This window comes from Lottia gigantea (assembly GCF_000327385.1).
Source record: "Lottia gigantea unplaced genomic scaffold LOTGIsca_96, whole genome shotgun sequence".
Lineage (NCBI taxonomy): Eukaryota > Metazoa > Mollusca > Gastropoda > Lottiidae > Lottia > Lottia gigantea.
In genome coordinates this window covers 533,815-551,482 of record NW_008711113.1, presented here as the reverse complement: position 1 = coordinate 551,482, position 17,668 = coordinate 533,815, and the positions used below count along the sequence as shown (strand labels likewise).

The window sequence follows — 17,668 nt, the reverse complement described above, 5'->3', positions numbered from 1 at the left end:
ATAAATAGCTCCAAAATAGCAAGTTTTGCATATTGAGGCAAACCAATATGGCGACCTATATGTTACTTCCGGTACGAATTTTTTTAGTTGTAACACTTTGTATTAGTGACACTAAGCTTATGCATATGTCATTTCTGACATAACTCAATTTCACCGGAAGTGATGCCACCGGAAGTACTAATATCGAAACCGGAAGTGATGAACATTTTTTGACTATGCAGAATTATTTGCCCATACCGACGGTCTACGTTATAAAAATTTCAAATCGATCCGTCAAAAAGCAACCGAAATAGCATTTTTCGATTAATTTCGACAAAAAAAAGTATCGAACGAATTTTGGAAAATCGAATATTTTCAACTGCTATCATATGTCCTTTGTACTAAGAATTATACAGTGGTGTAACCTATTTTCGTGGATATAAGGATTTAACACCGAATTTCGTCAAAGTTAAAAAAAAAAGAAAAAAATTTTTTATGTCTTAGATGTGTCCTCAGATATTCTACAAAATAATAGAAATTGGTTTATTTCGATTTTCTTAATGAATCCTTCACTTTGACCCATATTTCATGAGCAACCAACTCGGGAATGGCGGCAGAATGCGTCACCTATTTTCGTGTACAATGTTTGATCTATAAATAAGTCTAGAAAAACACAATATGGATACCGGGTGGTATAATTAACTTCTCTTAGTATTTATCTTTAATATCAATTCATTATAACTAGTGACAATTCCTTGAAAGAACCACGATTTAAAAAAAAAATAGTGACTGACAAAATAAGACACGTAGCGTGATTTATTGCTAAAAGTCATTGAAACAACATCAGAATATGGTCCACTTTGTGTTCCATAGAAATTTTCTGCTGACACGGAATCCGCTAGTTGATCACGTGACTTCATTCGTTGGATTATATTCTAGCAGACGACACTTGGAATTCCGATTACCGCTTGGGATTATAATGAAATTCGGCCGATAAAAAATGGTGACGTTTTGGTAATAAGTGAAATCCGCCATTTTGTATTTGTCAAAGTATACATTAATACATTTTACCATGCTTGAAATTACTGAATTCATTCTATTAGCTGACATTGTAGAGAAAACCCATGTTTATTAAAACAAACTAATGCGGTGGTCACGCGAGGTCGCTCATGTAAATTATTAATCATTTCCGAAAATCCACGAATAATAGGTTTCCACGAAATTAGGTTACTCGACTGTAATAAAGGAAACCCGAGAAAAATCGAACGATAAATACGCCCTCTACAGTCCATTTCCGGTTTTTTGCAATCTCACTTCCGGTTGCGCAGAACATTTTCGTTTTACGTTTAATACGTGAATAGCCACGAGTTAGAAAACGTCATGAAGTCCGTTTTGTCGTACCTATTTTTTGTTCCGAGAAATAAGCTACCTAGCTGACGAAAAAAAAAATAATCGTTTCGAAAACAAAGCAAGGCGTTCGCTTACGAACGCCCTGCAATAAATTCTTTGTTGAGTGTTGTATGTTACCTGTGTACTTATTATTTGTTTCGGCCAAACTCTAGTCAGTAGGTATATAGCAATCATTCCCCATTGCCAGAAATGGTTTAAATTAAAGGAAAACACTTCCCCCAATTTTCTACTCCTGGGTTAACACAATTAGGGATTGTTTTAACGTGAACGTACGCGGCTTCGGCTTATTGTTCCGTGTGAACGACGAGTATATTGTTGTTGTATCATATATTAAGATATATACAATTAAATTGGGTGTCATTTTTGTCATCGTTTCCGATAATCTATAATTGACGGTCATCAACCAACAAGACTCAAATTCAAATTACGTCCCTTGCATTTTTCAGATAAGAAGATCAGTAAGAAAATACTACTACCAACTTAAAAACTTTATAGAGAAAATCTTTTACCAAGTGACCAGAATTCCACGAAGGATGATAGCATCTTTCGAACGAAGACTTTAACAGTTTGATATCTGGGGCTAAGTGGTGTAGACGGCCTTCAAATATTATTGCCAGATAACTTGGCTGTCCTGTTGGAGTTTGGAAAAGGCTGCTACCAAGTGCAGAATGCAGATTCATCTATATTGCAGGACAGTGGACTGCTGAGTCAAGGTCATCAATAACTAGCAGTGCTTGTCAGTTTTTAAATATGATACGTCATGTTATGTCATTTAAGTCAAGATGTACGAATATTGTAACGGAAGTAAGGAAGGATATGCAATAAGGTTATTGTGTTTTTGTAGCAGAAACGATGTGCAATGTTAAAAGTGTAAATTTTCAAAGAACGGTTTGGTTTTAGGACATATAATGACGCAATGCCAATAAATTAGCATGGTCAAGATGCAATGTCAACAATTTGGAATATGCTATGATGTAATGCCAATGATTTTAGATGGTCAAGACGCAATGTCAAAAATTTTGGATATACAATTATGCAATCCTCCTTTTTGCTACATAAATTTCCACAAATTCAGGGTGGTAAAGATGCTATATCTTAAGGATATAATTAAGGATGAGCAATATCAAAAGCTCCAGCTTTCCAGGATTATGATCCATGGATTGGATACACAAGGCACTACTATACACTGCAACGAGGAAAAATTTGCCAGGACAGCAGCAAACGTTGAAGATGGACTAATACTACAACAAATTTTCAAACAATTTTTATTCATTATATGAACAACATTTGAGCATCCACATGGGAAATTTACTTTGATATTTTTCACTAATTAATTAAATTTTTTTGAGATATTGACCGACCTGATTTCTGCATTTCGCAATGTTCCAAAGACTTAACAACTAAAACAGTTGACAATGACATTGTCATTTCGGGCCAAATTAAGACTATTAACTATTTTTTGTTCTCTATGTCATACAATTATGGTGACAAAGCCAAATTTACTTTGAGCATTCAAGAACAAATTGTTAAATTTTGAATATTTCACAAAAACAATTTTTTGATATGATTGCAAACAGTTAAGGGTAAATATACGGCACTTCAAATAAGCACTTATATAATAAATAGACACCAATTGTTCAACAAATATATAACGTGATGATGTATTGGATGATTTTATAAGGTGATAAAGCGTATTTATTGAAAGGGACCTGATCTCCATTTAGCACTACTTCAGTCGTGTATTCTGTTTTGTCTTCAGTTACTTATTGATAAAAAGCATTGAATTTGCCTTGTTTTAATATACTTTGATGTTATGCATCCACTTCCTTGATTCATCAAGTTATGTTTGAGTCTGTGATACATCTAAGCCTTGATCCAGATATACATTTATCTTCGGTAAATCAATGCTGTACCTTGATGGGAATCCGGTATTGATAAATACCTCCATCCATGTGGATTAATTTATAGGATAAGCAAGAAAAGCTTCCCTTATTTAGGCAATATAATTTAAATTCAAACCATTGGAATATGCTAAGCTGCCAAATTCAATAGAAAAAAATGTCACCTTGACAGAAAAATATAAAAAATTACTGCTAAATATGAATCGCACAAAAAAGCATGTGTAGGGGAATTTACTACAGGATTGAGGGATGTCCAAAAATCATTTCCACTATTACACGAGGATTTCAAGATCTTGATTAGTACCTGATAGACATTTTCTATGCCTTTGTGTGTATAATGAATCTAAAAATCAACACTAGAGTGTTAAAGAAAATAAAAAGCAATGCTAATAGTTTGGAATCTGATTATATTATTTACATATGAACACTGTAGATGATAAATAACTTTGACAATTTCACATATAACAGTTCCTTTCATCTGAACATCAAAATTAATACTGGCATATCAAGCAATGATCAGTTATATTTTGATCTTTACATAACTGAATTAATAGTCAAGCACTTGGTACCACATTAGCACTGGTTTTGGATCCTTGGCACTTCTTGCAGAGAGTTCATCTCACTAATAATGTTTATTGATACCACTTTTCACTGAATTAGTACTTCGTACAAAGAGTCCACATACGGTGCTGTTTACCACTTCTAACTTGCTGTGTCAATTCGATACTTACAGAGAGTTCACATGGCTAATTATGTCTTGTTTACCACTTTTTATTTGGTTGATCTTATTAGTACCTTGGTAACAGAGAGTAAACATAGTTTTTTATATATGAAATTGTGTTCAGTTCTTTACAATCCTATTACTATATAAAATACATGTATACCATTGAAAAAGTTCCCATCGATCTTGGAACCCCTACCCAGAAGGACGAAGGATCTAGAAACTTCTTTTGGGAAATTGTGATTTGACTAATCACATTCCACAACAGTATACTCTATACTAGATGAAGCACTGAACATATGATCCGAGTTGATCTCTTCATAGTACATGACACATCGGAAGTGGCTCTTGTACTCATCAGGGACTTTGAACATGGAACCATGACCAGGGACGATATGATCAGCAACTTTAAGGACATTGATACGGCTCTGTTCCTGAACTTCCCCATTCTCACTGTTCCTCTGCCAAAGATCTGGTTCTTCTAGATCTTCAGCACACTCAAAAAGATCTCCTGAAGCAAAAAAAGCTAATTTTAGTTCCTCTGCTTGCTTGATGAAATGTCTTAAACTCAAGTAATGAATGAGAGTTGTTGGACTGCAAAACCAAAGGAGAACCAATATGTTCCTCTTCTGGTTTGATGAAATGTATAAGAAATTGTGAACTCAAATCGTGAGAAATAATATTTGGATCACGAAAGATGCATAACATCGAACATTTGAATTAGAGAGCATGTTTTGAACTGGGAACAAAATGTTTGCAGCATATATAATGAAATATGGAACATTGGAACTTACCTGCTACAAGAACTGTACCAAAAGGTGATTTTTTAACCAAGACTGAGACATCACTTCCAGTGTGTCCAGGAGTAGATATCACATCGATATGTTCATCAATTTCATATGGTATACCCTAAAAAACAGTAGAACTACTTCTAATGGTGTATCAATGTCATTATGTGTCCATCCACCAATTTCAACATACAATAAGTAAAAGGGAGACAACTCTTTTATAATCTTCATGACTTGGCCACAAAGATCGTGGAGTTTTGAAAGGGCTTCATCAATGCTTCTTATGGACTTTTCAGACTTACAAAATTAGAAAAAAATTCCAAAGGCAGTCAAGTTTTAACATGTCGATGCAGGAGGAATTGCCTGTACTTATCAAATCACAAGTGGCATTTTTGTGTTTTGAAAATCACATGATATCATGAATATTCATAACTTATGTCCCAAAAACAAGATTTAACCTACCAGAGTGAAACATGGTAGAATGTCATAGTTTCAGTCATATTTCATAGACAATGATGCCCTGACCAAGATTAATGTACAAAACTTACCAATTTAAAATCATGTAGTAAATAATTTTCTCCGTGACAGATATCATTGGATACAATTTGAACAGCATTGGGAAATAAGTTGAGGTTTCCTATATGATCTATGTGACCATGAGTTCCCACTACATAGTGGATGTCATCTGGTATCAACCCATTGCCTTTTAAGCCTGTGAAAAAAAAACCCAGAGAAACTATGAGTTATAATATCATGAATATACTGGAATTATACCAATACAGTTAAAAATTAAAGAAGCGAATACACAAGGGTTCCAACATGATCAGGACCAAGTTCTTCAACTGTGGAATCCCACCTAATCTATTTGCACTCTTAGACAGATTCTGGCCCTCTTTCCGTCTAATCTGTTTTCATCAATGGCTAGCATACCCTTGTGAAATAAAAAATCAAGCATTTTTGAAGATAAAGTGTACCTTTACATGTAAATAAGCCATAATGTTTTGTAGCCATTGCAATGTTGCAATATAGAACTAGTATAATATCATATAATATACCTTACATCTTAGTATGTATCAGATCATATCACTTGTAATATCATATTTCACTTGTAATACAATATGTATCATAACGCTTGTAATATCATATATCACTTGTAATGCAATATGTATCATAACGCTTGTAATATCATATATCACTTGTAATGCAATATGTATCATAACACTTTTAATATCACTTGTAATACAATATGTATCATAAGATTTTTTATTCATATCATATCCAAACCCTTGTAATACAATATGTATCATAACACTTTAATATCATATATCTAATCAATTCATATCCTAACCTTTGTAAAACAATATGTATTATAACACTTTTAATATCATATCATATCTAACCAATTCATATCCTAACACTTGTAATGCAATATGTATTATATCTTGGCAAAATGAAACACTACATCCTTACCTGACAGTAAACTATCTCTATCTCGAGGGCTACCAGTATCCACCAATACATTTTTTTTACCTTTAATTAAAGTTACACTGCCACCACAGTTTTGGCTTTTCCCATCTTAAAAAAAAAATATTCATTAAGTGTATTAGACAGTTGTACAATACACAATAAAGTATTCCTAATATTATTTGTCTGGATTACAACTTTCAAAGCACTGGCAATTGTGTCATAGATGCCAACAATACCATACAAACAAATCATTTCCTTAAAAGAGAATTTAAATTAAGATTTCACAGAATATATTAAGTTCCACTTAAAAGCTCTCATGAATATTGATATGACAAAATTGACTTTGTTGAAAATCGAAACCTCAAATTCTCTTTTAACCAGAATATGCCTCTGACATTGTTCTTGTAGTACCAATATGATGTCCTGATAAGGGTTGTTTACCCCAAACACTGTCAACAACACAAGATGAGCCCTAGTCAATGGTTAAATAAAGCAAGGAAATATTTATTCAGCCTCAGATGGATAAAAAATAATCATAACCTTCTCCGAGACGACAATAGCCTTCTTTTAACACTATCACATCATACATTCTGACTATTGACTGGTATTTTGGTGTTCGCTTCTCCTGTTAAGTCACAGTTATTATCCCTGAAAAAAAAACAGTGGCAATTACTTGTGAGTTCATGATCTGTTCTACACCTTAATAGCCTACCAAGCAGTAATGAAATTACATTTTACTATTCAACACCTCATTGACCTTATGGAAGCTTAATGAATTAAGACTTCTAAATTTTTCTTTGGTAATGAAATTACTTGTATAAGAAACATCAAAGAGTCTACAAAGGCACAAGTAATCTTATTTCTTACAATTTGGCAATGTTAATTTAGAAACTTCAAGATGTCATAGACCATCAGAATCAATTGGGCTATAGGTTCTAATAATCCTAATAAGTTTCATTTTCAGTTTCCGACACCCCTGGGGTTGAGGGACTAAGGTGTCAGGGGTTTTTGCCAACTGGTGTAGGAGAATAATTAATTTTGATTTGAGAAGCACCTCACATCATCAAATGCTGAAAATGTGGATGAATCAAATTTTTGGGAGTGTAAAAGGTCCAGGTGATTGCTTCAGGGGTGTGAAGGTTGAAAAAGGTTGGGAATCACTGGTATTTTTTTCAAAATAGTCACCCACTGTTGAGAGTCTTAGATTGTATTTTGGTTAATGAAAGTGCCAATCAATGAAAAAATTATAGGAAATAATTTAATGATAGAGAGATTTCTGAGAGGAAATAGCAGGAAGTATGTCTATAAGGCCAACAAATGTAAAATTTTCCACATCCTTTAGGCAGAACCGAAAACATAGCCCCCTTACTACCATAACACAAATAAGATAGCATGCAATTCATAATCATAGACAGAAAGAGAGAATATCATATTCATTTATCTCCCCTAAAACAAAACTGAACAATTTTAAACAAACACTCATCATCTACATCATCAACAAAATACCCAGTTATCAATAATTGAACACTAAGTGCAGAAAAGTAAGAATATCAAAAATACATCCATAATGACGAGTGCAAAAAGGTAACTTAAATGTTGTTTACAAACAATGTCGACTGCTTAAACCAGATTTTTATTCCAAAAAATAGCTGAATTTTCAGATAATATTAATTGAAAACGAAATTTGCTTACCTCTTGACAATTCAGTCCAATTCTCACAAAATGAACGTCGACCATTCATCCAAAAATAAACAAAATTGATCTAGAAGCACTCGAATAATAAAGATTTTCGAGAAAATTCGCGAAGCTGAATGGAGATTGATAAAGTATATCCTAGAAACTGTTACACAGCAAAACTGGTGTCTAATATCATGAATTTATCAAATTTCGGAATTATTTCGAAATAATATTGTTAAAGAGTCGAATCGATGGAAAGTTTTCCCAAAGAATTTGTTCCCAAACGAATAAGAGCCTTAAAAGTTTTATTTAAAAAGTTTTAAAGTGTAGAGAAAAGTAACAACCGATATTCTGAGAAAGAGTTGTCTCCCGTGAAAAATTAAAAAAAACCGGACCAATGTTAAAGTTGTTATGATGATTGCTTCCCTTTAAAAGTACGCGAACTGGTTGAAAAGTAACTTTGGAAAGTCCTGTATTAAGTCGATGGTTTTCATTGAATTTGCTACCCAGTTTTACACACTTTTATTGTATTTTTTTTAAACAATATTATATCCATTAGAAATTTGTTAGGGTACCGGCTTTCACCTATAAGATCTTGGTATGATATTGTATCTACGTACCATATATGACAGCATACAATATACATACATTATACATACAATATACATAAAATAAACACGCATCATTCAAAAATACAATGTAAAATAAGGAAGGAATACAATCATACTATGTACACGACCCTTTTCCTTATATACAAAAATTTCAAAACAAGTTGATAGATATAGATAAACCAGAATAAATTATAATATACAATATAATACATATATGTAAATGTCGATGAACATACACACATATATGGTATAGAGAACAGAGTTCATACAAGAATAGAAAGACAATGAAATTTGGCATAGACTTAATCTTGAAACCTTGTACAAAACCTTTAACAAAAAGTTAAGTTTGTTTATTAGGAAATTTGGTTGCATAAAGGTATTGCCATTTCATTAGCCCAAGCTTTAATGAATATACTATTTATTTCATCCGGACCAATTGTTTTTGACGTACCGGTATATAAATTTTGAAGAATGTCTCTAACTTTATGAGGTGTTACTAGGCCTATGGTGTGGTTAAGAGGGTTGGGATTGTGTTCAAGCAGGGTTTGTGCATTGATAAAGTCTTACTGTGTTCAAGCAATTTTCCTTGTCCTTTGGAGTAAAGGATGGGACACCATTATGAAGTAAGAGGGGTATATCGTTTTTGGACTGTCCTTGCCTTTTCACATAAGAGTTGAGAAGATTCCCTCAATCCTTAGAGCCAAAGTTTTTAATTAAATTTATTTTGCAGTCAATTTTCTCAAAATATTCAGTTTTACATTTCAGTTAAGTGTACGTGTTTCTTATATTTTCAACTTTTTTCCAATCTTTTTTCAGTGCACTTTTGCCAGCGATGCTGCAAGACCTTGCTGTCGGTAAAGAAGAATTTGTCTGCAACCATTTATCGGCCATTAGGTAAGTTATTATTTTATCTAATTTCAGATCAGAATAGTTGAAAAATACCCAGTAGTTCCAGACCACCTATTCCATTTTCTAAATGAATTATTTGTTACATCCTGTACATTTGGGAGAATCAAATCCTTCCCGAAACCTAACAAAGACGCTGCGCACTAGCAATGTATGGCTATCCCTATCTTACCTTAAATAAGATACGGCCATCGCTCAGTAAAACAACCGTTTCTGTTTATTAAAAACAACTCTTCTCGTTCAGTAAAAAAATCGTTTCTGTTCAATAAAAACAACCGTTCTCGCTCAGTAAAAACAACCGTTTCTGTTTAGTAAAAATAACCGTTCTCGCTCAGTAAAAACAACCGTTTCTGTTTCGTAAAAACAACCGTTCTCGTTATTAGAAACAACCGTTCCGTACGATTTGCTAAACGAACGCATGATGGTTTGAATTTATTTTTACAACATTTGTAGAATAACTTATGGGTTTATATATATTGTCTGTAGGCCTATAGTATGTTATGTTGTTGTTATTTGGATGATATTAAATGTAGCTTTTCCAAGGGAAATATTTAGTGCAAGTCATAGAAGATACTTTTGATAATCCAACCTGGTTTCTTGTTGGTGGTTCTGTTCTTCGGCAATGGCAGTGACAGCACCAGTGGGGTCTTGAAAAATGATTTATACCCCCAGTTGTATCCCCACTTAATATCTAACAAATTTTCAAAGACTTTCTCCAGGGGCAACCCTCTTAGACGTTCCACAGGAGGTTACGACTAAGCGCTTTCACAGAGCAGCATTTTAAATCTCAACCTCGAAAGTTGTCCCCCATTTAATCAGTATGCCCTCTATTTGCACCCCAGTCTCCAGAAGCTGATGCCGCCAAGGTTTTATGGTGTGAAATATGCTCTGATCATCACACAGAAATTGAACATAACCCACCTACCAGACTTGTAGCCTTTGCAGGTGCTCACCCCAAGCTGGGGTGAGGCGTTGGTAGTGTCACTTTAGAATTTAGGGCTATTATTTTAAGACTTCAGAATATTTAAGAGTATGCATATATACGTTTTATTACAAGGATTTTTTGGGGATTTGCACATTATTAAATTCCCGAATGGTTATGGGCATAGTTCTTCAGTGCAAGGTACTGTGGGGTCATCATCATTATAGAATCGGTAACAGCAATTGTCCAATCTAGTCATCGAACAATTCGTGATCGAAAAAACTCCTGTATTATAGCCTATACTGAAATGAGAAGTAGAATTCAAAATGTGAAAGGAATTAGAATTCCACACTTTTAACGTAGAGATGAGTGCAACGAGTTATTATTATTTCATCATTTTGCATCATCATAATGTTGAATAGATTCTTTTTTATGCGTCAGATACAAGATTCGTCATTCTAAACCTACATGACACGCGTTTAAAACGGCGTTATGCGAACGCGACTGCGGTAGAAAACTTGTTAGATTACAATGAAGACGACAAATATCGGAAAATACCCACCCATTGCAGCCCATGTAGGTTTCACCACAGTTACATTGTACGCAATTAATGTAATTTGTCCACGAGTCTCCTGGGTCATATCTCACGTTCTCATATTCACAATACTTCACAATCTCACCGTCATCTGAAACATGCAAAATAATCAATCCAGTTCAAATTAGACCAATCATTCGTTCGGTTTTTTTAACTTAAATTTTTAATACAGCCTCTTCATAAAACTTGATAAACACCCAAATCAACCCTCGATAATAGCCAACCTATTGCAAGTTTTTTCTCCAATTAAGAAGTTTTCCATGATTTATTTTCTTTTTTCAATAAATATCCACGAAGGTTTATTTTCCGTTAATTAGTATTCATGAATATTGATTTTCTTCAATTAGTATTCATGAAGATTTTTATATCAATTAGTATCCACAAAGTTTGATTTTCTTCAATTAGTATTCATGAAGGTTTTGTTTTCATTGATTAGTATTCAGGAAGTTGTGAAGGTTTTGTTTCCATTAATTAATATTCATGAAGTTGTGAAGGTTTTGTTTCCATTAATTAATATTCATGAAGTCTTGAAGGTTTTTGTTTTCATTTATTAGTATTCAGGAAGTTTTTTTTCATTAATTATTAGTAGTTCATGCATGCGACGAAAATGACATTCATATATATGAATAAGGTTGGATAAATAGTCAAAGCCATGAATATTTGCATAACACAGTTGAATTATATATTTTTCCGTATCGAAACAAAGCTGAACCGTTAATGAATCCATCAAGACTTTACCGCGTATTCTACAATGTCCCCAGGGGTTTGGTTTTACCCATCTTCACAATTTTAAGCTATTACGAACTATGACTTTGTGTTCGCAGACTCTCTGTCAATGCCTTGTGAAGATGGGTTTGCCCTTATATCACGTCCGATAACGGATAGGGTCTAATTCTAAAATTGTCACAGTCGTATTTGTCAGTGTCAAATCTGATCATAGTGAATATTTACACGCAGATTCTGCATGGCGCACTACGATTCGTTGAAATGAACGTCAACAGTACGCGATCTAAGTATAAATCTTTCTAGATTACAATGGAAACAGCAGAAAAAAAAATAACAAAACGAAAATGCAATCTAATTTCAATGAGATTATATAAATTGAAGAGGGGACTTACCGTTCATTTCTAATGTTACGTAGTCTAATGATGTAAAACCATTTGCTTTGTAAAAGACCACGGATAGAATAAAAGTCGTAATTAGCAATTTCAGCATTTTGAACTGAAACAAAAATTATTGTAACACTTATAGGGGTTTTTGTTCGTAGGTCTAATGAAAACTATACACCAAAATCTACAGAAATGTGTACCTTAAGTATCTGAAAGTTTGGAATATCGTAGACCCTCGCAAAGCACAATATGTGCTGAAATTCCATGAATCCGCACAAATCCTAAAATTACAAATCCTGACGATTCGTGCTTTATGTGGAATAGTAGCATAAGGTAGCCCCTCTCGGTCAGTCGGGGCCTGTTCATACAATGTTAACTAAAAAAAAATCCAGAGTTTGAGAAATACAGCTACTTGTATCAGCTATACGTTGTTTTGTATGAACAATACAATAATTCATCTTTGAAATAGAATTTCGTGAAACTGGTCCAGGGAATGTCTAATAGAATAAACCGAAACAGATGCTCACGTTTGTGTTAGATAAACAGCCCAACTCGTAATCGATCAATGTGTTGCGGAAATTTATACCATAGCTTCGGTAGCATATGGATTTAAAATAAATACTGTTTTTATTTCATCGTTCAAATACTTATTAATATCAATCTATAACGAGCAATAAACATTCCAGATATTTCACACAAAAAAAACGAACATTGAAGGTTAATTATACCTGTGTTATTAACTCTACAAAATTACAAGGGTTCTATTCCGGTCGACTTTATGTATTATCACGATCGAGGCCTACGTTTTAAATTTCTTTTTTATGCGGCACCATTGGTCGTTGAAATATGCTAATGAATTGTCCGTTTTAATCAACAGTTTTCAGAAAACGCCGTCAAATGCAGTAGGGCGCTGAGGTGGCTCAATAACATAGACCTTTGCTAGCTAACCCGAAGGTCCAGGGTTCAATCCCTGCATGGATCGAGATTACACATACGGATTTTTAACCCTTGCTCTTTGTCAGTGATGGACGTCGGATGCGGGGCGCCCCCAGAAGTGCACAAAAGTAGGACATAAAACTCCATTTATATCATTTCAATTTAAGTCACCTATTATTGATTTAGAACAACCGTTTTAAGTTCAGTAAAGTTTTCGGTCAGTAGAAATAACCTTTCCGAACGATTTGCATGGTGATTGTGGTTGTTTTTACAACGTCATTTGCGCTATAGAATAACTTATATATGGTCTATTATTATACATAGGTCTACAGGCCAACACAAACCCACTCAACCTTCTCGATCATCCATCTACATGGGGTTGGGGGCATTTGGGCATGTAGGGCTATTATTTTAGGTGTTCAGAATACCTAAGGATATATGCTATATGCTATTTATTACTATCAATAAAATTTATTATTTCAAGTTTTTATTGTAGATGTCCACCTGTTTAATTCCTTGTCGGTTAATGACATATTTCTTCAGTGCAAGGTACTGTGGGGTCATCATCTTTATAGTATTGGTAACAACAATTGTCCAAGTGAACTATCGAACAATTCTCGAACGTAGGCGATGCTAAATAATATCCCATGCTGAAATGAAGAGTAGAATTTGGAGTATAAATAAACACAACTCAAGTAATTTAGATCCGAACCGCAAAACGGAACCTGAAATCCAAAACAATTTATTGACAATACATTGGTAACAGTTAGTGAACTGTTCATGGTACAAATGTGAAATCTATATGCTAGACCAAACTTTTATTTTTTGGTTGCAACAAATGCCAAACCCTCACAAACGTAAGCATGCAGATCATTAACAGTTGACGGGGTTCTTTAGAGGTTTGTGAATCGGATACACTTTTTAAAAGCTTTTTCAATCGCGTGGTGCAAAGATTGATTGAGCCAGAGGGACTATCTTAACAATGTCAAACTCTTTCGAACTTTGTATTTACTGTCGAGGCCTCTGATTGGCTGTACTTGTTAGCGTCCAATCAAAGCGCTTCATTTACAAGAAAGAAATAGCATTTACGAACTTCGTTATTGTGAAGATGCAGAGGCACAAACTAAGGTTAGGTCTAAATCCTGTTTGATGGCATGTTACTGATCCCCCTTTGGATTGGAAAAGAAATAAGTTGAATTTTAACCCGAGAACAATCTCATCATGACTCTTTAAGGAACAGGTTCGCCATCCGTTTGGCCAATCGTACCTTAGTCTCAGATATTCTTTAGCTAAGCTAGTCAGAAATAGTGTTCACAGCTCGCCTTCAAATTCACGTGTTCAGAATTATCCGCGTTAGAAAGTTAAAAAGACGACTCTTCTTTTCTTGAGACTCTGTCATGTACAGGAAATATATGTTATTTAGAAATAGAAAGTGAAATTCTTAGTTTAGATATTTTGAAAAGAATTGTGCGATTTTTGTATATTTGTAGTACTTCTGAAGATTATTGATATATATTCAAGACCCAAATCAACCCTCGATAATAGCGAACCTATTGCATAATCTTTTTTAGTCCCACCAAGTAGTATTTCATGACTGATTCCCTTTTTTCAATTAGAATCCACGAAGTTTGATTTTCTTCAATTAGCAATCATAAAGGTTTTTTATATCAATTAAAATATATATATTATATCAATCAGTGAATCCCCCCCCCCCCCCCTTTTTTTTCACCTGACTGAAGGACTGACAACCGACTTATTCCATTACTGCAACTAAATACTATACCGCATTGCCCTTTCGAATGTATTACATGCCCCGTCTGATTACGGGACTGGATCAAGTAGGCCCTACTCACGTAGAGCAGTCCATGTATCTTCCAATACAATCACATTTCACACAATCCTTAATCCACGTTTCCCCATATTCATGTCTCTCTCCTTCAAATTCACAATAATTGATAATCTGACCGTCATCTGAATGAGATAAGGAAAAATGTTATTGTAACAATATTCAGAATACAGAAAGAAATAACAACTGTATTTCACAAGGATAACAACTTCACAGTTAATGATCCATTTACAGCTGGGTCGACTGGAATTATGAGTGAAGATGACTTCATTAAGGCCATCAGATTATCACACGCGGATCGAGAATTCAACCCACAGCCGTCATTTTCTTGGTTACGTCCAGCAAATGGTCATGTTAAGAAACAACGATCTAACCGACTGTGCTATAGAACCGCACAACCAAAATTACCAATCATTGATAAATAGAGAAGCGCCGTTATTTACGAAGTATGCCCCATCCTAATTGTAATATAAATTTCTCCTTTGATGTTTGTTAAGAAATAATTTGCTTAAAAATGTAAGTTCGAAGAAAATTATGGTCTAGTATCAGCAATTTGTTGTAGTACCATACCTGGATAACTTAACAAAGAAAGTAGGTGGGGCTTAGGTAAGCTACAACATTTTCATTTTGATGTTATTGCATGGCTGAAGCTCCACCCATCTGTCATTTATTTATTAATTGAAGAAATAACATACCATTTATTTCTCTTTTCATATCAAATATGAATGCGGCACCATCAGCTTGGAAAAAGACCATGGTCAGAATAAGAGCGGTAACTATTAATTTCAGCATTTTGAACTGAAATTAAAAAATAAGTTTTTGAGGATTCACAATGTTGATCCAACGTCCATAAAAAGAATAAGGATTTCCTAAGAAATGTTGAAAAATTTCAAAATCGGAAAAAAGGTATTTAGTTTAGTTTAAAAGGGACTGATGCGACATTCGTTTTTACCAATCGTGCCTTAGTCTCGGAAATGTTTTTTTTTTATCTAAGCCAATCAGTAATAGTTTTAAAAGCTCACCGTCGAAATTTGTTCTTTCAAATTCATGTGTCCAGAATTGTTCGAAAGTTAAAAAGAGGAGTTTTTCTTGAGACACTGCAAAATACATCTATAGAATTGGGGAAAAGAAATTGCTAGTTTGAGATATTTTTGAAGGAATTATGCGATTTCCGTATCCTTTCTAGTACTTCTGAAGACTTTACAAATATTCAAGACTCAAATCAACCCCTCAAAATGAGCCTCAGGAATGTTTGTGATAAAATGATATACAGTATACATATACTCACATTTGTGATATTAAACTAGTTCAGCTTTTAATCGGTGTTAGAAGTGTTTTCCACCAATCTATATCATATATATATGTTTTTCAATGCTTCAGTAGCATATGGACTTGACTTGTGGATTGTAATTTTTTGTGCAAAATGCATTAATATAAATCTATATTGAGTAATAAACTTTCCAGATATCTAAAAAAAACAATTGAACATTAAAGTCACAGTTAGACGACTTTCTATTAAAAGTTGGAAGTGGTTATGGAGGCATTCTAATTCAAATAACATTACAATTTCGTTCCTTTCAGACTGATATTTACGTCTCCATTGTAATCTAACACGTTCTCTACCACCGTCCCTTACTGTTGAAGTTATATTAGCCAATCAAAGCATGTCATTTATCAACCGTTTCTTGACAATAATAGTAAGGATTCTGAGCCTTACCTTCGATCGAGCTACCATATGCTCTATTTTTGGTTTTGCTATCCCACAATTCGTTTTGTAGACTGCACATGACACACTTTAATTGGTTAATATCATCATAAGAACGGAAATGTAGTAGTAAACTTATAAGATTACCGTGGAGACAAAACTATTAAAAAAATTGTAATGACTTCGAAATTGTAGATATATTTGCTAACAGATTATATAAGTAGCCAAGCCGGACTAGTCCCGTTTAAACTTAGTCGACAGTTCTATCTCAAATAGTAAAAGGCATTAAGACGTTTTTTAGCCCCTTTATGTGTATCGGGAACTTCTATTTTGGACCTTCCAAATGCCACCATCTTGTAAGGGGAGACAATATTATTATGTTATTGTGATCTGGTGGTATAATGGTTACGAATTCTCTTGCAAGAGCTTGGTCATTTTCTGGAATTGCAGGAATCACAGGCATTGGGCGAAAGATTGGAATGTCCCAAATAGAAGTCCAAGGTGTACCCGATACACATAAAAAGTCCAGAAAAACCGCTTTACAATTCTTTTAATCATTAACCCTGTGGTTGATTTGTTTCACTAGATGATTACATGTTTCAGAATCCAAATTAACTATTTTCCAATATAGACACATACCTTTACTTTAAGACACAATTGTCAAACTTGATTTGAAAATATTTTAATATAAAATAATTTGAAACTTGAAATATATTGAAAATGACAGATTAGAAATAAAATACTTACTTTTTTGTAAATTAGTAATATTTCGCGACTCGTTTAAAGGGAAATGTAGCCCTAACGTGTGTCTTTCTTTCATTATGTATTATGGTAACACCTGATGGCGCTCTGTGGCTAGGTTTTCAACTTAATACATGCTCTCAAGAGTCTACATAGCTTGTTCTGTTTTATACAGCACCGTGAACTGTGGACACACATTCTTGTCACGGTTCAATTGAATTGAAAAATTTGATGAGCAAATTCTTATACCAAATTGAAATTTGGCAGCAATTCAGAATTGTCGAGATTAGACTACAGATCTATCTTGCTAATAACGTTGATTCCTTGGGTCTGACATGGAAAACGCCTCCAGAA

The 17,668-nt window shown here is 33.9% G+C and overlaps 2 protein-coding genes across 2 annotated transcripts; both read right to left on the bottom strand.

Moving 5' to 3' along the window:
• Positions 1-2,215: 2,215 nt before the first annotated feature.
• LOTGIDRAFT_237140 (hypothetical protein) lies at positions 2,216-8,068 on the bottom strand. The gene is made up of 6 exons (XM_009068935.1): positions 7,959-8,068; positions 6,807-6,914; positions 6,270-6,374; positions 5,348-5,511; positions 4,806-4,920; positions 2,216-4,522 (listed from the first exon to the last, which is right to left on the bottom strand). Exons 2-6 carry the CDS (start codon positions 6,853-6,855, stop codon positions 4,260-4,262), a joined length of 696 nt encoding a protein of 231 aa, XP_009067183.1. The 5' UTR covers positions 6,856-6,914; positions 7,959-8,068; the 3' UTR covers positions 2,216-4,259.
• Positions 8,069-13,545: 5,477 nt separating this feature from the next.
• LOTGIDRAFT_170303 (hypothetical protein) lies at positions 13,546-17,393 on the bottom strand (the record flags this gene model as incomplete). Its single annotated transcript, XM_009068934.1, has 5 exons — positions 13,546-13,672; positions 14,876-14,993; positions 15,564-15,666; positions 16,586-16,647; positions 17,321-17,393. The coding sequence occupies 5 exons, from the start codon at positions 17,391-17,393 to the stop codon at positions 13,546-13,548; spliced, it is 483 nt and encodes a 160-aa protein (XP_009067182.1).
• Between the last annotated feature and the right edge of the window lie 275 nt (positions 17,394-17,668).

What these genes read in the sequence shown, in the direction of transcription:
- LOTGIDRAFT_237140 (XM_009068935.1), bottom strand. Translation starts at nt 6,855, where the DNA reads ATGTATGATGTGATAGTGTTAAAAGAAGGCTATTGTCGTCTCGGAGAA. An exon ending in CTATTGTCGTCTCGGAGAAG is followed by an intron (nt 6,375 to 6,806) that starts GTTATGATTATT and finishes TTTTTTTTTAAG; the next exon opens with ATGGGAAAAGCCAAAACTGT. An exon ending in TAGAGATAGTTTACTGTCAG is followed by an intron (nt 5,512 to 6,269) that starts GTAAGGATGTAG and finishes TTTTTTTCACAG; the next exon opens with GCTTAAAAGGCAATGGGTTG.